This window comes from Alosa sapidissima, chromosome 17 (genome assembly GCF_018492685.1).
Source record: "Alosa sapidissima isolate fAloSap1 chromosome 17, fAloSap1.pri, whole genome shotgun sequence".
NCBI lineage: Eukaryota > Metazoa > Chordata > Actinopteri > Clupeiformes > Clupeidae > Alosa > Alosa sapidissima.
Genome location: NC_055973.1, coordinates 29,792,393 through 29,815,056, shown reverse-complemented (window position 1 = coordinate 29,815,056; position 22,664 = coordinate 29,792,393). Strand labels below are relative to the sequence as shown.

The 22,664-nt window shown below is 40.1% G+C and overlaps 2 protein-coding genes across 2 annotated transcripts; both read right to left on the bottom strand.

Moving 5' to 3' along the window:
- Positions 1-8,251: 8,251 nt before the first annotated feature.
- On the bottom strand, positions 8,252-9,118 carry LOC121688044 (olfactory receptor 2G3-like). Its single transcript, XM_042067363.1, has 2 exons — positions 8,609-9,118; positions 8,252-8,365 (listed from the first exon to the last, which is right to left on the bottom strand). Exons 1-2 carry the CDS (start codon positions 9,116-9,118, stop codon positions 8,252-8,254), a joined length of 624 nt encoding a protein of 207 aa, XP_041923297.1.
- A 12,354-nt stretch (positions 9,119-21,472) lies between these two features.
- LOC121688043 (olfactory receptor 5F1-like) lies at positions 21,473-22,411 on the bottom strand. Its single transcript, XM_042067362.1, has 2 exons — positions 22,093-22,411; positions 21,473-21,669 (listed from the first exon to the last, which is right to left on the bottom strand). Exons 1-2 carry the CDS (start codon positions 22,409-22,411, stop codon positions 21,473-21,475), a joined length of 516 nt encoding a protein of 171 aa, XP_041923296.1.
- Between the last annotated feature and the right edge of the window lie 253 nt (positions 22,412-22,664).

Below are 22,664 nucleotides of genomic sequence, written 5' to 3'. Positions count from 1 at the left end.
TGTCTCCTGGGTAACATAGGTACACCTGGTAATTTTTTCAGAATTTTTTGAGACCTAAGTGCGTGGGCCCTGGTTGAATTGACGTGGAATGACCCAACAGCAAATAATGCTGATGAAGAAAGCAGAAAAAATAACCATATTTGTATTACGTTGTGTCTTACCTTCGTCTTTATAACTATATATTTATTTATTAAATCAATAAATTGACATTGACTTTTAAAAGTTTTTCTTGCAAATTGGAAAATAATTCTGTACACAGTGTTACGACCCCCTGTGCCCCTTCAGGCCTCTCCTTGTCAGTGCACGGGCAGGTAGGGCCTGATTAGGTCAATTAGGAATTGTGTACACCTGCATCAGGGTGTGGTTATATAAGGAGTTCTCCTCTCTTCTTCTAGAGGCACTTTTCTTCTCTCTTGCAGGCACCATTTTGACTTTCTCTCTGCACTGGCACTTTACTCTTTCTCTCCTCTCTCTCTAATCTTTCTATCTTCTTTTGTCTACCATTTAGTCATCTTACATACTGATGCTGACATTGCATTCATACATACACGCACGCCAACACTCATCTTCCCCCTAGACACATCATGTTTGGTATTACTATTGTTGCTTAATCTTAATAAATTATAAATTGGAACTTTGTTTCCCTTTATGTTGCGGTCAGTAAACGAGCCGGCCGTAACAACAGGATGCACTAAAACAGCCATTGAAGGCTGTCAAGAACATGTCAATCAAACAGATGGTGGTACTGGCCAATCGGGGAACCGACAACTCCCTTTTTTCGAGATGGGCCTTGCTGCAGAACACAAAATCCAAGGGGTGGAGCTGGACCTAAATCCAACTCCTCCTCCTATATCCGCGCTTGCACCCTACCGAACATTGACGTGATACTGTAGGTGGCGGTAATGCACGGAAGGTCGCCTAATCTGCCAATAAACACTCACAAGATGAAGATGACTTTGCATACTCTTGTACAATCACTACATGTTATGTCCCAACAAAATATGGTTTTAAGCACTTTGAAGAAGTACTGCATAATTGTTAGCTAACCAAAACGGCAGAAGTGAACACACATTTGAATTATGTATGAAACATGTTAAAAATATGACATGGACATATGTATTCATTGATATTAATAAGTCTACTTTACAAAATTGTTTAATGAACTTATTTTAATCCTCGGTTGGCCAGCGCTGAACCAAATCCATAGCAACAAGCTAACAACCCCAAAACTATATTCAGACATATCCGACTCCACCCGTTGAACCCAAATTCAGTGTTTTAAAAAATATCTGTTTTAATTGGTCGAAAACTACGGAGCCCGGGAGAGCTCACTTTAAGTGATATTTTTTCTGGTTGTGATAATTTGTGACCACGTTTTCCTTTAATTGAGCCCTTGAATTTATAAAACGTGACCCCGTTGTAGGCCTAAATTGAGCTCTCGAAATATGTATTTCGTGCTCACATTTAGTAATTCCCGACATTCTCACCGCTCGCTGTGCTATGGTGGCAACTTCGTGTTACCTTGGCATGGACTAGGCCTACAGCTGTCTGTAACATTACAGTTCATATTGGTAATGTGATGATAACCGTAGGCAGCGTCAGGATAGTTTATAGCGGACTTCTACTCTTTGTAGCAGGGTCACATGTGGTGTCAACCGCCAGCTATGGAGACCCATAATGGGGAAATTGTACTAGGCTACTCGGGCTCTGTTGTAATTACCGGTTTCCACTACCTTCTGGATTGTTGACTAAAGCCTACGTTAACTGTGAGGCCTAGAAGGCAATCGAAGCACACACAGCGACAAGCTCCCAAACAATTACAACACGTAGACCTATGCTGTTGGTAGGCTACAATAGGCTAGGCTACTGCGTATTAGTAGGAATACCCACCCAATACAATAAGGTTCCCTCTAGCGCCCGATGGGCCTCACCATATAACCCACCCGCACACAAATATGATGCACACAACGCAGTAAGCTTTGATACGGACTATGAAACAGGAGACATAAACAGTGGCGTACATGATGCTCACCTTCTCACGCTATGTAGCTCACACCGTTCGCGATAAACACCACAGCTCTCTGCATAAACTTGGACTTCAACAAACACTCAAAACTTCGGCAAACATTCAGCTGGACGAAGATGGCAAGGGGCCTGTGCAAACACACAATCATCTCCCACCTATAGCCTACCTAACGGGGCTATATCCAGGTGCACTGCAATCAATGAGATTCCCCCTACGTCACTACAAGCGACACACCTCCCGACGTCATTCCCGGGGATACCCCTTGACACCACACTACGTTTTTGTGCACACAATTTAATTTCTTCGAGCCCACGTTTTAATTATTCGTGGGTGCGTTTTAGTAGATCGAAATCTCGAATATACTATAACGTGCTCATGTTTACATGTGTCAAGACAATATTGAGTGCACGTTTTACAAGTTGTGGCCACGTTTAAGTAGATCGTGCACACAATGTTCTATAACCATGTTCACAAATTGTGCTCTCGTTTTAATAAATCGTGCCCTCGTTTTAGTAAATCGTGCGCTTGTTTTAGTAAATAGTGCACTCGTTTAATAAATTGTGCCCTCATTTACTATGCTTAAAATGAGAGCTCAATTTAGTAAAATGAGCACACACTATATAGTAAATTGTGCACACGATTTAGTAAACCGAGCACACAATTTAGTAAAACGAGTGTACGATTTAGTAAAACGAGTGCACAATATAGTAAAACGAGAGCACAATTTAGCAAAACGAGCGCACATTCTCTCAACATGCAAAACATTTTGCGATGACACCTCTAGGGCTCCGTAGAAAACAGAGTTTGCATGAAAATACATTTTTCCGTAATTTGGAGCCTATCATCAGATAGCCTATATGAAATACCGTATTTTCCGGTCGCACTTTTTTTCATAGTTTGGCTGGTCCTGCGACTTATAGTCAGGTGCGACTTATATATGAAAAAAATTATATAATTGAACATGTTTTTAAATGTTAATTTATATTAACTGACATGAACCCTACATGAAACATTACCGTCTACAGCCTCGAGAGAGCGCTCTCAAATGCACAAGTCCTGTGCACTTTCAGTCAGAGATTAGTGCTTGCTATGCCTGAAACACACTTGCATACTTAAATGCTCAAATTATGGCCGGGATTCTATTTATAGCCGGCCATCAGATTCGGACAAATAAAAGCCAGTATAATTTTGCTTCAATTTGACTCATAAAAGAGCTCTTCTTAATAATTTATATTGTTGGTTGGTTTAATATTGTTGCCAATGAAAAGTCATCATCCTACACCATGAGTCTCCAACACGTTGCTCTCAAGCTACCAGTCGCACGCAGCCCCTTTCTGAGCTAGAGGCTGAAGCAATAACCTACATTTAAACACAATTGTTTCTGCCAGGCATCAGCCTACGAATTTTATAAAAAAAAATAAATCATGCATAATTTAAAAAATAACTAAATGTAGGCTATCTTAGACCTCTTTGGCTATATGGAATAAGTTTTCCCTTGCAGCACAGCACACGTTCCATGATGAAAGCGGATGCCTTATCTCGCAATAAGCGGATGGAAATCCCGACACTCTTTCATACATGAAACTTAATGAACCATTGCCATTGATATAGGCCTAAGCCGCTCCTATAACGAAAAGTATAGGCCTATGTCTCACAGTAAAACGCAAGAAATAAAGGCCTATTGCTGACTCGAATAGCCTACAAGCCATGGTCCTGTGCTTTGCCCAGCCATACTTTGAGGATTTACGATAGTCTGTCCCCTAAACATTCCTCACCCGTTATCTAGACATACATGAAAACATTTGAAAACAAAATTCACTGCCATGTAATATTTGATCGCTGTTTTGTGACTAATTATCTTTCACGTGAATATGCAGAAAGTGAAAGTAGGCCTACTATGCTCCGTGTCTGTAGCTGTCTGTTCACGTCCGCCATCGATTATAACGTTCCTCAAATGGAGAACACATCCATGTTCTCTCGCGTTATATTATAGGCTGTCATGGTTCTGTGTTCTCTAAACGTTTGTTAAACGTTTGTTTTCCTTTCCTGTCGATAGCGGTTGATGTAGAAGCACCTATAGGCTATAATTTGACTTTAGCGGTGACAAATCCTGCTGAGAGAGAGACACAAATGCACGGCTTTTTTTCTCTCGCTCCCTCAGAGGTGGCCAGCGAGCATTTGTTCTGTTGCTTGTGCCAAAATATCGTCCAAAATGCTTGATTGCATTGCATTCTCCACATTTTTAGCTAAATGTTCATGTACCACATCAGCATTTTTGTTCAGTGAATCTTTTGTAAATTGCTTTACAATAGCGTCGGGCCCTTGTCAGCAGCCTTCGGCTTGCCTCTTGCCACTATTCACTCCTTCATCTTCAACATTCCCTGTAGAATTCTCAATATTTTTGGCCTCTGTCTGACATAGTCTGTCTGTTCTTAGTCTTGGATTTTGTGAAATACATTTCTAAATATCACCTGCTTGCTGCAGCTTTGGTCTGCACGTCCTTTTAAACCCGCATCTTTTTCTCTCTCAAGCCTTTAATCTGCTGCCGGCTTGTAACTCCACATCGTCCAAAATGCTTGATTGCATTGCATTCTCCACATTTTTAGCTAAATGTTCATGTACCACATCAGCATTTTTGTTCAGTGAATCTTTTGTAAATTGCTTTACAATTACCGTCAGGCCTATAGGCCTATTGCCTGGCTTGCCTCAGCTTCAGTCACGTCCTTTTAAAACCGTCTTTTTCTCTATCATGAGTATTTAATCTGCTGCCAGCTTGTGACTCTACATCGCCCAAAATGCTTGATTGCATTGCATTCTCCACATTTTAGCTACATTTTCATGTATCATATCAGCATTTTTGTTCAGTGAATCTTTTGTAAATTGCTTTACAATTACCGTCAGGCCTATAGGCCTATTGCCTGGCTTGCTTCAGTCAAACTGCATCTTTTTCTCTCTCGTGAGCATTTAATCTGCTGCCAGCTTGTGACTCCACATCGCCCAAAAGGCTTGATTGCATTGTATTCTCATTTTAAATACATTTTGGCGTACCACATGGCATTTTCTTTCAGTGAATCTTTTGCTTTGCAATTACCTTCCTGCCCTCCTCTTGGCTGCCTTCACTCCTTCGTCTTCATTAATCTTTTTGCCCTCAATAATCCAGTTACATAGTCTCTGTTTTTGGTTTTGGATTTAGTGAAATACTTTTCTAAATAAATGCGACTTATAGTCCGCTGCGACTTATATATGTTTTTTGTTATATATGTTCCTGTTCATGACTCATTTTTTGACTGATGCGACTTATACTCAGGAGCGACTTATAGTCCAGAAAATACGGTAATTAATTCGATAATATTTTTCATCTTTGCAAAGGAAAAGATTTGTGTGAAAGGGATTAAAGGCCCGTCTCATAGGCCTGACTGAAATACAAGCTGGTGCTGCAGTCAGTGGCGTAACTATAGTAGGTGCAGCAAGTGCAGTCGCACCAGGACCCGTGACCTCCCGGGGCCCGTCGCTACCCCCGCCCTGCCTCCTTTTTTTTTTTTTTTTAGAACTTTAGAATGTTAGAGCACGGAGAGTGAAGCGTCACTTTGACGATCTATCGGAAGATGAGCGCTTAACCGATGCAGAGAGATACTTCAAAGTGCAGGTATTTAATGCAAGTCTGGACATCATAATCAGTCAGCTCTCCCAAAGATTTGCAAGTATGCGGGAAACTTGTCATGTGTTTGAGTCTTTACTTCCTATGACCCTTCAACTCGCAGGTGATGATGAACTGCTTGAAAAGACTAGACGTTTGTCAGACCATTATAGCAGGGACATTGCACCGACATTCCCAACACAACTCCTCTCATTCAGGTCTTGCTTTAAAGCAGAAATTTCACAGAAGTCATCTATTTTTCAACTTGCCAAAATGCTGGTGGTAGATTATGACAGTGTAACATCCACATTCGGGGAAGTGTGTACTCATGTTGTTTCTGACATTGCCTGTGACTGTGGCAACAGCTAAGCGATCTTTTTCCAAACTCAAACTTATTAAGACCTATACCTAAGGAGCAGCATGGGGCAGGAGAGGCTCCGTGGGTTAGCTATCCTGTCCATTGAAAATACGAGAGCCAGAGCATTAAATATTGGGAACATCGTTGACAATTTTGCACAACAAAAGGCTCGTAAGATGGCCTTCTTCTAATGGCCTAATTCACGCATATTGGGGATTGTATGCATATGAATGATTTTATTTGGTTTCTGGACGGTTAAATAAGTTAGGCTACATTAATTGTACAGTTGTGAAGGTCTGGGTTGTTTGAAGTTTTACGGGTAAGCTTATTTTCCAAAATGTTGGCATGTTCCTTTTAAAGAAATGAGAAATGTCTGCACTTTGCATGAGTTAGTTTATCACACAATACACAGATGGTTTTCCTGTAAGTGGTGTTGAGACTAATAAGTGATGGACTGTTTAAAGTAGGCCAATTGGGATAGAGCAAAGCATTACCCCTGGTCTGGAGAGGTTTCAATAATACTGTCTTCGTCTGACTTGCATATAATGTACCAAAATAATTTGCAATGTAATATAAATGTTGTCAGACAAAGACTGTTAAGTAAATATGTAGATCAATGGAAACAGGACATATGGAAGAAGCCAAAACTTAGAAATTATGTTCAATTTAAGAATGATTTTGTAACAGAACCTTATATTTTCCTTAATCTAAAGAGAAGGCAGAGGTCCCTCTGTGCTCAATTGAGAACTTACCTTACCTCTGGCAGTGGAAGCGGGTCCATTTAAAGGTACACCTGAACACTTACGTTTGTGTGAATTCTGTGATCTTCAGGTTGTGGAAGATGAATTTCATTTTGTTTTTTGTTGTCCTTTATACTGTGACTTAAGGAACTCTCTTTTTGAATCAATTCAGTTAAAAAATCCAGATATATTTTGGAAATATGAAGGGGAGATTTTATGCTGGCTGTTGATGGCAACAAAAATGATGTTTTTGCTTTGGCAAAGTTTATAGAAAAGGCCTGGTCTCTGCGGCAAAGTATTTTGTATCCCATATGACAAGCCATCTCTATGTGTATGTATCCTTATTTTTAGTGGTTTAGCTATGTTATGTTATGTTGGGTTCTGTGTTACGTCACGTGGTTATCTGGAGATAACAGTGAAATTATTACTGCAGTCAAATCAATCAATCAATCAATTGCCATTTGAGGCTCATGTCATCATTAACAATTGTAAGCCAGATATCCCTGCCTCACATTGGCTCAGCATTGGAATTACAGCTATCAAGTATGGTTTCCAAGATACAGGTGGTAGCTCAGCTTACCCACTGGCTCTAACTATCCCTTCTACGTAGTATGGATCAGTTATTGTTGTGGTTAATTTATGCATATATGTATAATAATCAGTACTGACATGGTAATCACTCATGGTATACAACTTAGTCTGCATAGTACCTTACTAAACTGTGGAAGTTAACCCCCATAAACTATTGGTAAGGGGAGGGAGACTCAGAAATGGTAATGCAAGTGTAGTCTAGAAATTCCTCACTGGATGATACTTGACGATATGAGAATTCATACATAATGCAGGCAAATCATTATTTTGTTTGTCTACTTATTTCTATACATCTCTATGGTTGTGACCGACATGAGCTCAATTTGTCAACATTACATTATATAATCTTTTGTAAATGTTTAATAAATACAGCCTTGTGCTTTACCACAATTTATGACTTATATTGGGAAAGACCATAGACTGTATATTATATTGGGAAAGACAGGTAAAGTTCAGTATCATTCGCATAACCGTGATAGATGAATCAGTGGGAGAGAATAATCTAACCTAAGGAAGTGGTGTAAATGGAAAACTAATTTACATTGTGAGTAGAAACTAAGCTCAAAACAAGATTAAGTAAAATAACTAAGAGTTGGTACCACAGTGTGTCGAAACAATGAATAGAGCTTTTCATGAGTAAATCACCATATAATTTCATTTAAAGTGAGATATCCACCAGTTACCAAACCCAGGACATGGATAACAATTAGATTTTTTTTTACATTGTAGGTTTGTACTTTCACTTTGCTACTCCACAACAACTCTGCACAGTGTCCTATTAACTGCATGACAGTAGGCATTTACATTTTTCTGTTAAGTAAAAACCATGATGGGTGTGCGTACCATAACATTCATTCCTCCAGGCGCCTCTTGGTAATGCTTATTAATGACTAAGACAATCATCTCTGGTGACACATTTTATGTTTACAACCTTGTCTGAATACTGCTTTCCGGATCTGTGGAAGTTGAAGCCCATAAGTTATTGGATTTGATAGTGGAGGGAGAATCAAAAACTGTATAGCCAATGCATTGCGTACACTAATTGGCAGGTTTTCTGAACCAACCCAACTGTATGATACGTCAAACAGTGTGGTCATGATGAAGATGGCTATAACCAAAATATGGGGCACACAAGTTTTGGCAAACTTTGTTCTGCCCTCACTTGATGATATGCAAACCCGTATAATACGAGCATATGAAATTAAAATTAAAACAAACTGTATACAGCAAGCTGTAACATGTAACATGCTCCAAACCTGGTTGGCTGTGGCTAGAGAACAACCCAGCTTTACTATTGAAGGATTATCACAGAATAGTTTACGGATGTGAGATCCACAAATGGGTATTCTAACAGTAAGAACAATAGCTGTTGCGCTTGCCAAAAGTGGATAAGCCCAGGCCACTACAAGCAGTTTAAGCACAGCATGTGGAGTCAAAATACTGTGATATTGCAGTGGTCTGCAAATTGCCACATAGCGGTCATAAGACATCACTGTTAAAAGAGTGATTTCACACATTACTGAGGTATAAATCACATAAGCTTGTGTTAAGCACCAACTGTATGTTATTGTGTAAGTATCAGATTGCAAATCCAGCAAAAATTTAGGGTAAAAACCAATAGTTCCATAAAGGCTATTCACACATAGATTAGAGAGGAAAATATACATGGGCTCATGGAGGCTTTTTTCCATGATCACTGTTAAGATCAAAGTTAAGTTGACTGTAATGATTAGGATATAAAGGACAAATACCAACAAGAAGTACATAGGCTTATAAACAGATCCCTGCAGTCCAGAATAAACAAACAATTTAAAATCAGACAAGTTGTCCATCATCTCAAGCATAATTCACATGTATCTTAATAATAGTCTAGAGGTAGCATTTGAACATATCCACATAGAATCACACACCAAGTAACATCATATTGCAGTATTATGGTCATTAGGCTATATCAAAGACCATTTACAGGTACATTAATGATATAGAAACATGTTGTATTTGAAATGGTGTCATACAGCTATTATATGCACTGCCTGTTTTCTGTTTTGTTGTGAACTCGGGGACTAGATGGATGGCTCATTTATAGCTTAACCTCTACCTTTGGGACCGATCATATGAATAGCCTACCTGATTAACTCCAAGGTAATGGGGACTTCACATTGCACGTGACATGTGCTGTGCTCGCCACTAGGTTACTCTTGGTTGAGTAATGTCCCATGGTTTTTTTTTGTAGTGCTCGCCGCTAGGTTACTCTTGGTTGAGTAATGTCCCATGGTTTTTTTTTGTAGTGCTTGCCATCAAGCTCAGTACAAAATACCAATGACTTACAGCGTGCCACAGTCTACAGTGGGTCCCAGTTAAAAATTGACACTTCATTCACGATCAAGGTGATTCACGCAGCTGGGTGAAATGTAAGTACAACTGCAGCCGCTTGGGGGCAGCATAGTCCGCTGTGGTGTTCCACGGTCGAACCGGACGGCGCATTCGACAGCAAGGGCTGTGATTGTCCGAGTTTTCAGTGCGTTTCTCTGTGTTTTTAGCAGCCCCTGCAACATGCTAGTCCACTGTAGCCTAAGCTTTGTACATAATGTTAAACATAGTTTTGGATTCAGTGGCAAGATTTCTTGATTGTACAGTGCCTGTCTCTCAGTAATGTTTTAAAATGACAGCTTCGTCAGCTGGCAGTAGGCTACTTTGTCGGTAGTCATGAGAAGTTCGCTTGCTAACAGAACATAAATATGCTGCCCAGAAACCTTGTGAATAGTTCTGATTTTTTTTACTACACTAACGAGGTTGAAATATAGCCTTTGCCTACAGCATCTCCTTAACAGTAATGTTAACAAAATGACAGCATTCATATGACGAAGGAAAACGAATTCGGTCACTCAAGACTGTGCCACAGCAACCAGTGTAGGCTACATTCCTACCCAATAGGCTACTCGAAGCAGATAGCTTGTCTGACGGTCGAGTGGGTTAATGCACGTATATCTAGAACAGGTCTGCAACTTTCAGGCAGTTCTGAGTTCGAATCTAGGCAGGAGCAGAGCTATATAAAGGCCCAGGCCTGTTGTTATCATTTTTTGCAAGGTGTTGCTCCTGGCTATACTTGTTTATAAGACGTTTGGTGATTAATTGATAGCTGTTTTTGGGACACGTTAAACGTTCTTTATAATGAGCGCATACGGGGAGTAAAACGACTGTTACGCGCTGTTACAACTGTAGGCTACAATGATTGCAATACAAAAATATGCGCGTGTTAGTTTAGTTAGTTTTGTGATTTTTTGCACTTTTGCCTCATGTGTTTTCAGGTTTGATGGCTTTTTTGGCAAGATTGACCTTGGTAGACTCTGCATATGTTATTTCTCTGTATGGAAAATAAAGTCAATTTTCGACACACGTCTGTTATTAGTTCAATAAGAAGTGTTGCTTGTTAAAACATGTGACTAGTGAAACTCAAATGATTTTAGAAATATTTAGCCAAAGCCAAAAAGTGTTAGAGAGAAGGAGACGCCGGTGCAGCTCAGATGTCTTCTTAATTTTCTTTATTCTTTAGTAAAAGGTGCAGAACATTATTCAACTTTAAAGACAGAATACGCACGCAGGCACATAACTAGGCTACTTGTTGTTTTCTTTTACTCGGCTATCTATATATGGTTATCAGCACACAATGTTGGGCTAATTCACTAGTTATGGATATCACAAGTTTAAACAACGAAAACAGAAAGGATGGAGACAGCAAAGCTAGAGGAGTTATTCCAGATGGGCAAGAACAAGGTAGGCAATTGGTGTGCTTGTCAGAACGTTAGATTATAGCTGTTTAAAGCCAGACGTCACGGTACGCTAGAACAAAACTAAAGGTAACTTTAGCTATAGGGCTGTATCAATTTGTCCAAATTAATAGGTCATCGTAGACGTTGTTGTTGTATTATTGCATGTGGATATTGTTATGCTATGTAGGCTACTTTTTTTGCAATGCACGGACCTAAAACCGGGAAACGGACAAATATTGTACACGCACGCGTGAATTTGTTTTTGCGGGGGTGGGTGGGTGTACGTACCATAGCTCTCTCTCACACACACACACACACACAGTACCTTTCTTAGCCACAGTTAATTTTAGTGGTGATATGTGTTATGGACATTGTTATGCACATTATTGACTGCAGTTTATTCTCATCAATGTCAGTCCATGAATGCATATTGATCAGTTGTTAACTAATACTGTAGGCCTAGAAGTTGCATTTGAAAATGTTACTGTTGTAGGCTGTTTGTTTTTTATTTCAGCCACACTGTTTTAAAGTGGTTAGGACCATTACACACCAATTTTGAATAAGCCATACTGCAATACCGATTTCATGGTTGCAACATGCACATGTTCGCCGATTATGTGGCCCTCAGTAACCTATAAATTCAATGATGTGGCCCTCTATGAAAATGAGTTTGACACCCCTGCTCTAAAATATCTGTCCTGGCCTGGTTGCACCGGATTGTGGCCAAACGACAGAAGCGCGGAGAACCCTCCTTTGTCTACCAAAAAGTGTTACTTTGTGCCCCACGCTCCCCCACTGCTTGTGAAAGAAGGGGGTGGGGGAGGGGAAGGAACGTGAAAAGGCTTAATGTCCCAAAACGGCAAAGTCATAATGGTAGGCTACAGGAAGTGGGGGGAGGGCATGGGATGACCAGAGCCGTCTTCGCTGTGCTATTCAGAAAGCATCTTATTGTCTTTCCAGGCGCACACGTTATAGCCTATCGAGTGCCTTAGCAGATACTGTAGGCTCTGCTCTTGGATTTGGCCTCACAGCGAACTCAACCCTCTTGTTGCTTGCAGTTTGTTAAATAAAGCGATGCAGATTACATTATTTATTTCTGATTAATTGCGTCTTTTTTGCAACATCTGCTTGTTAGGCTGGGCTACTGTCAATGTCCTGTACAGGTATATGTGCAACAAATGCTGGTGTAGGCCTACAGGCTATAATCAATTAGGGACTGTTCGTTATTTATTTAAGGGGCTACCGGAGGAGTTTTGGGAGCGTTAGTCAAAAAAGACGTGACCCTCCCTCGCCAGCAAGACATTTTTCTATGACCCTCCAAAGTGATTGAGAAAAAACGCATGACCCTCCCCAGTCCCAACAATTTAGGCTATTGATGCCTTCTGTCTACTGGGTCAATTTGGGAGCTTGCATGCTACGACTCCTTCCTTGAAATGCCTTGAAAAGGCTGTCGTTTGCACAATTTCACAAATAATCACTGGGACCGAAACAAACCTGTCAACTTTTCCCGGGTTTATCGCGTTTTTTAACTTTTTCCTCGCTGTCTTAGGAGGAGCTGCAGGGCCGTCGCAAGGAGGTGCGAGGCCCTGTACGAACTTGACAGATGCATGAACTTATGTGCATGAAATCATGCGATAGCTTACTTTACACATAGCCAAGGCTACCGTCGGTGCATTTTAATAGTAGCCTAGTCTAATAAGCTACACCAGCTTGTCTTTAAGAGGGGAAATTGTATAGCCTATAACATTAGCTGAGTCACATATTTGGCCATATGGTGTTTATCATAGGCTACATCATGAAACCAAATAGTGTAACAAAGGCGAACACTTTAACAGGGGAAATGAGTTCACGTCAACCACCCATGTACACTTACCATAATATCCCATGCAAAATGGTTAGCTTGCTAGCTAGCTAACTGTGGAACTTCAGTATAACATAGCCAATTATCTCACCTAGTTGTAGGAAATAGGCTACGTTCATATTACAAGTGATAGAATGAATGTGTGACTTATGTTTAGTTGATGTTATGACATGTAAAGTTAAGCTTGCTGAACTTAATTAGTCAGCCACGGGCAGTTTGACTGTGCCTACTGATACATTCGTGACACTCCTGTTAGTAAACTGGAGAGAGCAAAACATAGGAACATGGTCACATTAAGCCCATAAACACACAGATAACTCTTACACCAACCTTGTTTTGTGCCTTTTATTTATGTTTGTTTCAAGATTTAGTAAGTAGTACTATAAGCACGTTTTGCTCTCGTTAATAACGCGTTTAACTGACAGCACTAGTTAATAATTATGACCGCCGCGCAGCGAAGCGTCGGTCATATAGGTTTAGTCAGATTTTTTTTTTCTTTTTTTTTTTTTCTTTTTCACATGGCCACATTTCCGTCAAGGATGCCCGGGACACTGAAAGACCGTGGTATACGAAACTTGGTGGGCATGTAACCCCACATGGATAGCATGGAACAATCATTTTTCGTTTTGATCTGTAGCCCCCCCCGCTGGACTGGACCCCCGAAAGGAGGGTAGGGCAGACACAGTTTTCTGTGAATATCTCCGTAGGGTTTAGGAGGACCACCTTTTTTTTATATGTTGATCTCAAGGGGCCATGTCAACCCATTCCATAACCACTCATTTCATGTATAGCGCCACCTAGTTAAACACAAAAAAGTAAAAATGAGGTGTTGTAATCGCAGGTATCTGTGACCAAACAAAGTCAAAACTGCACAAAATTGGAAGTGTAGGATCATTATGACACCCTCTGAAAGCACGCCAAGTTTCGTGGAATTCCATTCATGGGGGGGCACACAATAAATTTATTTATGTTACTATACACCAACTGGCCTGAAGGTGGCCGGAGACAGTTTTCTGTGAATATCTTGAGAACCGTAGGGCCTAGGAGGACCACCTTTTTTTGTATGTTGGTCTTAAGGGGCCATGTCAACCCATCCCATTACCACTTTTTTCGTGTATAGCGCCACCTAGTTAAAAATTAAAAAGCAAAAAATGAGGTGTTTTCATCACAATATCTCTGGCTGACATGGTCAAAACTGCACGAAATTGAAAGTGTAGGATCATTATGACCCTCTGAATGCATGCCAAGTTTCGTGAACTTTCGTTCATGGGGGGCCTTACAATAAAATAATTTATGTGTACATTTAGTGACCGTACACCAACAGAGTTTTCTGTGAATATCTTGAGAACCGTATGTTTGCCTCCTGGCACATGTGCTAAACAGATACACACGCACACACATACATTCACAGTAATCATATGTATGACACATACAGTGGGCAGTGCTTCGAATTGGCCAGCTTCACTCGCGGTCCGCGCGTGGGATCACGCGGTATCACGCGACTTTAATTTGTATTTTTCCAGTGAGACGCTGCAACAACCCAAACAACCGGTAGATGGCTCAAGTGAGCAGGGTGTCTCGTAAAAAGAAATGGAGCCTGGAAAACCCTACACAGACTTCACTACAGACTTTAGCAGACTGGTTTAGAAATAATGTAATAGCCAGAAATATGCCTGCCCTAATAAAGAAATATTTGGTTAACTGCTAGTGAATCCCGTTTGCAGCCGTAGAGACGCAGGACAAATTAAACATTCTGGTTTTCTCCGAGTGCAACGATGATAGACAGACATCATTTGGACAAAATATAGAGTATTAACCTCCGTTGCTCAGCCAAATGCCTTCCTGTTACGTCCTGTTATCACGGAGTTACAGGCGATAAATGATTTTTGATGGTCACAAGTTTACTTCATTAGGGACTGTTCGTTATTTATTTAAGGGGCTACCGGAGGAGTTTGGGGAGCATTAGTCCAAAAAGACGTGACCCTCCCTCGCCAGCAATAAATTTTTCTATGACCCTCCAAGGTGATTATGAAAAAATCACTGTCAACTTTTTCCAGGTTTATCGCCTACTGTATTTTAACGTTTTTACATATTTGGCCATAAGCCGTTTATCATAGGCTATCACAAAACCAAACTACAAAGGCGAACACTTTAACAGGGGGAATTAATTGGGCATGAATCATGCTGAATGCTATTTCGCTACCTTAGAATAATAAGGTTCTATCTGCGTTTTGAGTAGGTACAACCGGGACGATTGAAACGGGGACGAATGAAACATTCCGGTTTTCTCCGAGTGCAACGATGATAGACAGTCATCATTTGGACAAAACATGGAGCATATTAACCTCCGTTGCTCAGCCAAATGCCTTCCTGTTACGTCCTGGTATCACGGAGTTACGAGCGATAAACGATTTTTGATGGTCACAAGTTTACTTCATTAGCGGTTTATTTTTTTGGATTATTAAAGAGTGTTTTTCATTTAAAGGTTTGACTTCGTGCTTATTCAGTAGAGCATTTAGTGCTCTCCCCAATCCCAGACGTTCACATTGCATGTTTGTTTGTAATGGATGCAACCGCGAGATAGGCTATGCGTTTGACAATAAGTTGTTAACAGAACCAAGACATATAGCCCAGCAGCAATCTAGGGACTGATCGTTATTTATTGAAGGGGCCACCGGAGGAATTTTGAGTGCTTCAGTTGGAAGTTGCATGACCCTCTCTTGCCTGCTAGAAATTGTTCAATGACCCTCCGACAGAATTGTTAAAAAAAGACATGACCCTCCCCTGCCAATTGTCTTCCGCCCGCGCCACAACCACACACTTTGTGATAACATTCTTAAATCAATCTTTCCCGTGAGCTTGCATGCTACCAGTCCTTCCTTTTCAAATGTGTTGCGCCTGTTTGCACAATTTCACAAATAATCATATGTGATTAATAGTATGACAAATAATCCCTGTGCACGGGGACCGAAACAATGCATGCCAACTTTTTCCGTGTTTATCACGTATTTTAACTTTCCCCGCTGTCTTGCCGTTTTAATGTTTTCCCGTAGAATATCCTATATTTTAATACTCTCATAACAGCCCTGCCATCGGGCCTGTCTCTGTGTTGCCCTGTTGCTACCCCTTGCCCTTCCAACGAAACAGATGTCTTCAAATCATCGTTTTCCTTGCTTGAAGGCGAACTTAGAGTGATGTTAACCTATTTAAGTTTAACGGCGCGATTGCCGTGAGAGCACGATTCATTGGCGCTTGCATGTTCGGCCTTATGTCTACGTGCGCACCTGAGGCTACTCAGCTGCAAGAGAAATAATTTCCCCTCTTTGTATCTTCACTGCAAGTTGGCCTACCATAACTTACCAACTCTGCACTGTAGACTGGCTATTTATATTTTTCTGTGAAATAAGCAAATGTATTTGTTCAACTTTATGAAGCAGAATTACGCATAGGGTACTTGGAACATAATACATTTGACAAAGGACAGATGAATGTTGCTAGTGACAAAATATTAACTTTCAGTGTTTTACGATGTCTTTGTCATGGGGAAGTGTTTTTCCCCATGCATTTATTCTAGGTTACCGTCAGTGACTGCCGTGAGAGAAGCGGGTTCTGTGTTTCGTTCATGTCAGTGACTGACGCGAGAGAAGCGGGGTCTGTGTTGTGTTGTGTTGTGTTGCGTTGCGTTAATTTATTTTCATTGGGCATACCGTGCCGTGCCATCCACAGCTCTTCAGTTCTGACAAAGCCAAAATTACTCCTTTTGAAACAATGAGTGCAGGAAGCGCGTTTGTATGGTTATATTGCTTGACGGGGGGGGGGGGGGGGTGTCCCAAGCAGCTTTCAGCCATAAGGCTACTTTGAGAACATTTCAATTCCCCCGACACTAATATTCAAAATGTTGAAAACTATTTCGGCATAGCCTATAAAGCAGTTTAATTAAATGGAATGTTAGTTGTAAACAAACAAGCTACTTGGTGAGGCTTGGCCTCACAGATGCGCTCGTGCCTTAGATGGCAGGAAAAATCTTCACGATAGGCCTATTAACTAACCACCCAATTCACGTTGGCTGGGGGGAAGGGGGGCCATCAGACAATTGTGCCCAATTAATCCGGCCCTTCCCCCAAAAAATCACACCTTCCCACCTCTGACAGCTTAAAAGAAGTCAAGAGGACTCCTTACTCACAGACCTATTCACAAACCTGCGGTTTTGAAATCCTATGCAGCTACAGGAGCTTCCAATCGCGAGGAAGCAATTTTGCATTGTAGGCATAACTAACATGCAATAACGCCGCCAACAACAACCAAAACTAGGCTAATCATTGTCAACATGTAAATTAAATGTAACATTATTGTGAATCAAATTAAAATGTTCTCTTTTGCAAACGTAGGCATAGTAACAGAATAATTTAATAATGTTACAAAGATACTACATCAATCCGTATGTTTCATTGGGCTACTAGGCTATTTGTTTTGCCTTGATTCATTTAGGCTAGGCCTTTTTATTCAGGGGCCGTATTCACAAAGAATTTTAAGGCTAAAAGTAGCTCCTAACTGGCGAATTTAGTAGCAACTCCTAAAAATAATGGGCGTGTCACTCCTAACTTTAGGACTCCTAATTTTTTCACAAAAAGTAATTCACGAAGCATTTTAGACCTAAAAGTAGCACCTAAGTCTGGGACAGCTTAAGTCGAGAGGACTCCTAACTCACTAAGACCTATTCATAAACAGCTTTTTTGTGGCATTTTACGTTGCGATGTTTTGAAATAGCCTATGCGCAACAGGAGCTTCCAATCGCGAGGGAACAATTTTGCATTCATAAAAGGGATGCAATAACGCCACCAACAACAACACAAACTACTCATTGTTAACATGGAAATGAAATGTAACGTTTCATTGTGAATCAAATTAAAATGTTCTCCTCTTTGCAAACGTAGCCTAGGGATATGGTGACAGATTAATTTAATAATGTTGCAAAGGTAGGCTACTGCATCAGTCCATAGGCCTATGTTTCATTAGGCTACTAAGCTATTTGTTTTGCCTTACTCTTTATTCATTTAGGCTAGGCCTTTTTATTCAGTTATTAATCATCTTCCGTCCTTCGCACTACTTGTGTAGCGCACGCATTCTCCGACCTGTCACCTGTCAGTCATCATCGGAAGAGAGGTGTTTGGAATTCCCGCGTTACAATCGTCAGCCAATCAAGGTGGTCGCTTCAGTCAAGCTCGTGCATGAGTAATGACGTCATCCATAGCCACGAAGACTCACTCCTAGTTTAGGAGTTGTCTGAAAGGCTTTGTGAATATCTTTTAAGAGAAAACTCCAATCTAAAATCTTTAAGTGCGATTTAGGAGTAGCCTACTCCTAGTAGTAAGATAAAAGCCTTTGTGAATAGCCTACGGCCCCAGTTATTCATCATCTTCCGTCCTTGTGTAGCGCACACATTCTGAGACCTGTCACTCATCATCGTAAGGGAGGTGTTTGGAATCATGCCCGCGTTACAATCATCAGCCAATCAGCCAATCAAGGTGGTCACGCTTGCCCATTTACCCAAATTAATGGTCGAATATTACTGATGATCATTGTTATTTAAGAACATGCAGTGTGCGTAGGGTACCAAAAACATCTTGCTCGTAAAAAAGCATCATAACGCACATTCTGGCGGGTCTGTTATTTACTGTAGGCTGCGCAAACCACATGCCTTTATTTTGGGCAAGCCTGCATTCATTCATTCATTCAACCTTTATTTATTCTCGGAGGGTCATTGAGGGAAGCCCTCATTTTCAATGAAGCCGAAATTACAGAAGCGAAGCAAAGCGCTCCACAAACAAGACAACATTCGAGGCCTTCTGTTGAAGAATTTTATATAAAGCCTGCGCTGACAGTAATCCTCCTGCCCCTGATAGGCCTACCACAGCTGTGGATAGTGTGGAATGTTCAAGTAATAACACAATCCAATGTGTGTCTCAATTGTCCCCCGCTGACCACCTCACACATTTCTCTAGATTTTGCAACGAACTTACATGACACAATGCCATAAAATATGCCAGTTTTAGGACACAGAATAATGTTTGTAATGATACCAGGTAGGCCAGGTATTGTCGAAGGTGCATGGTGAAGTGAAATTCTTGCTTTGGAAAACAAACATTTGCCGATATCATCGCCGATCATCAGAATATTGCAATAGATTCTGTGTTCTGGACTGCAAGTAACTTGTTAAGCCAGTGGTTATCAAACTTTTATTTCATTCCCCACTTTGATCAAGGGGCATGACTGATGATAGTGGAGATAACGTGTTATCCCGAGGCTTTTGCAAGTCAGCATCTTCGACGGTAGTCTATTAAAAATTTAAAAAAAGTTTTCGATGTCCCAAACGGAGAGCCATACTTTATTGTTTTTAACGATCTCTATGCTACTCACAAAAATGTAGGCATGGGGACATGATGAAGTAGGTTATCCAACTGTCGTGTGTTAAATTATTGTGATTACGAGCCAGTGGTTTTCAAACATTATGTGTGACTCGGACATCTAACTAAATGCAACAGGCTCATATCGTCCTCGCATTCGCAAAATGAGGACCAGTGTTTTGTCAAATTGCAAATAGCTATTCGTTTTAACTATTTCTTTTTTATGATAGTAGCCTATACAAAAAGCACTTTATACTATCTTAATATTGGAATATGGGGAGGGAAGTGGCGCGTCTGCAGTCAGCCAAATATGAATGTTATTCTGCGGCATAAAGCAGATGTAATTGTTTATCGTACAGAAAAATAAAAATGACATGTCAAGCAGTCAATTGACTACATTGCAGTCAAGAAGTAGGGCAAATTAATTTACGAAACCAAAACGTGGGTCATAGTTGTCTAAGCCTCTATTGCGTAGCCTGTTAAAAACGTCGCCAGATAGTATTAAATCGGCAACAACATTGTTTTCTGCAGAAGCCTACCCAAGGCTACAGATTAATTCTGAAAAGTTATTTCTCTACTGGCTCAATTATCACACCACTGTTTTGATTTGCGTAGTTGCGTTAACCCCAACACTGACAATAATGTAGACAGCAAATTTCGATTTCGATTTTCGTGTAGTCAAGCCTTAAGCCATACCCAAGTAGCCTAAATCGAGGTAATGTTTAATTATGCATGATTTATTTTGTTATTGAATTCGTAGGCTGGGATTACTCTCGGCAACAATTATGTAAGGGACGGCAGGCAGAGCGATGTACAGTGGCAGAGCGACGCACAGTGGCTGAAAGTGGTACTAAAGCTTCACGCAGCTTCACGCCGCGTAATGCGCGAATGAAGTGGTCATTTGAAAGCGATGCCCACTGTACTCACACAGTAGACATATGTACGCATGCATGCACATGCACACACACATAAACATAAACATGTACACGCAGACATGCACACAATTCAAGGAATTTCTCAGAATTATGAACAGGCAAGATGGGGGTGGGGTTGTATAAAATTAATTTTACATGTGAAATCTATGAACTAATCATGTTTTGGTACTTGCTGTCTAGCAGATACCAGTGAGAATTGAGTGTGCATAATGCAATTTAGTGAGACAGTTAGAATCATATATGCCTTTTAGCGTGATTTATTTTTGTGGAAAAAATGTGCTGGACGGGGTGGCGGTCATATTTTGTACCGCTCTGCGGTACATCTAGTTTATAGTATTTTATCATCTGCATAATTACTAATAGCTAAACATAATTAGTAATTTGAATACATCATATTCAGACACCAATTGCAGGGGCCAGTCTCCCTGGAGCAACTCTATGAGTCTTGCTTAATTAAGTAAATGAATTGTGTTTGAGTTGGGGTCAATAAATTAAGCTGTTCTGGATGACATCTCAATGTTTTAACTCTTTTTATTAAATTAAGTGCAAAATGTAATGCAACACATCTAACATGGCAGTAAGTACACATCCAGACAGGCTGTAAAACATTTATGTTATCTAAACTCTGTTAAGGTCCAGTCAACCATACAAAAGTATGGCTTACAGAGGGTGAGAACATTTCAGGAAACCTGTCAAATGATACAGCTTATGGCATAACAAATGAGATAGCGTGAAGAAGACTTTGGGAATTGCAGTCCATGTCAGTATGAGCATAATGTACATAATTTAATCATTATTTTGTATTAAAACATTAATACATATAGACCGACATAATCCCAATTTATCGACAATACATGCTCTTATAGTTTATGCTTTACTACATTTAACATTACCGACATAACCTACATTGTCCAATGTTAATTTTGCATTGTGAGTAGAAACTGACATCAAAACATGATTAAGTAAAAGAAGTAGGTGTATGAGTTGGTGTCACAGTGTCAAGACACTGAATAAAGCTTTACACAGGTACATCTATCTAATTTTATTTAACAGCAAGACATTCGTCAATTATCAAACTCAAGACAAAGTTAACAATTACATTTTTCAATATTGACCAACCAGTATTGATAATGCTCTCGGACTAAGAGAGTCATCTCTTGAGTTTACACAGAATTTTGTGTTTACAACGTTGTCTGCACACTACTTTTCGGATCTGTGGAAGTTGAAGCCCATAAATTATTGGATTCAATAGTGGAGGAAAAATCAAAAACTGTATAGCCAATGCATTGCGTTCACTAACTGAAAGCTTTTCTGACCCCTCCCAGCCATACAGTACATCAGACACTGCTGTAATGATAAAGATGGCCAAAACCAAAATATGGGGCAAACAAGTTTTAGTAAACTTTGTTCTACCCTCATTGGAGGATATACAAACTCGAACAATAAAAACATACGAAATAAGAATTAAAACAAACTGCAAAAGTACACCTGCAGTTAGTATCATGCCCCATACCTGATTGGCTTTGGTTTGAAAACACGCCAACTTTAGTATTAAAGTATTATCACAAAATAATTTACGGATGTGAGATCCACAAATGGGTATTCTGAGAGTAAGAACAAGAGCTGTTGATGATGCCAAAAGTGGACAAGCCCAGGCCACTACAAGCAGTTTAAGCACAGCATGTGGAGTCAAAATGCTGTGGTATTGCAGTGGTCTGCAAATTGCCACATAGCGGTCATAAGACATCACTGTAATATTTGAGATTTCACAAAGGACAGAGGAATAAATCACATAAACTTGTAGTAAGCACCAACTGTAGGTTACTGTGTGAGTATCAGATAGCAAGTCCAGCAAAAATTTAGGGTAAAAACCAATAGTTCCGAAAAGGCTATTCACACATAGATTAGAGAGGAAAATATACATGGGCTCATGGAGGTTTTTTTCCATGATCACTGTTAAGATCAAAGTTAAGTTGACTGTAATGATTAGGATATAAAGGACAAATGCCAACAAGAAGTACAAAGGCTTATAAACAGATCCCTGCAGTCCAGAATAAATAAACAATTTAAAATCAGACAAGTTGTCCATAATCTCAAGCATAATTCACATGTATCTTAATAATAGTCTAGAGGTAGCATTTGAACATATCCACATAGAATCACAGACCAAGTAACATCATATTGCAGTATTATGGTCATTAGGCTATATCAAAGACCATTTACAAGTACATTAATGATATAGAAACATGTTGTATTTGAAATGGTGTCATACAGCTATTATACGCACTGCCTGTTTTCTGTTTTGTTGTGAACTCAGGGACTAGATGGATTACTCATTTATA

Coding starts and splice junctions, on each gene's coding strand:
- LOC121688044 (XM_042067363.1), bottom strand. CDS start 9,118: ATGTACTTCTTGTTGGTATTTGTCCTTTATATCCTAATCATTACAGTC. Junction 8,366..8,608: donor CTCTAGCCACAGCCAACCAG/GTTTGGAGCATG, acceptor TTGGCTATACAG/TTTTTGATTCTCCCTCCACT.
- LOC121688043 (XM_042067362.1), bottom strand. CDS start 22,411: ATGGACAACTTGTCTGATTTTAAATTGTTTATTTATTCTGGACTGCAG. Junction 21,670..22,092: donor GATTTATTCCTCTGTCCTTT/GTGAAATCTCAA, acceptor TTATCATTACAG/CAGTGTCTGATGTACTGTAT.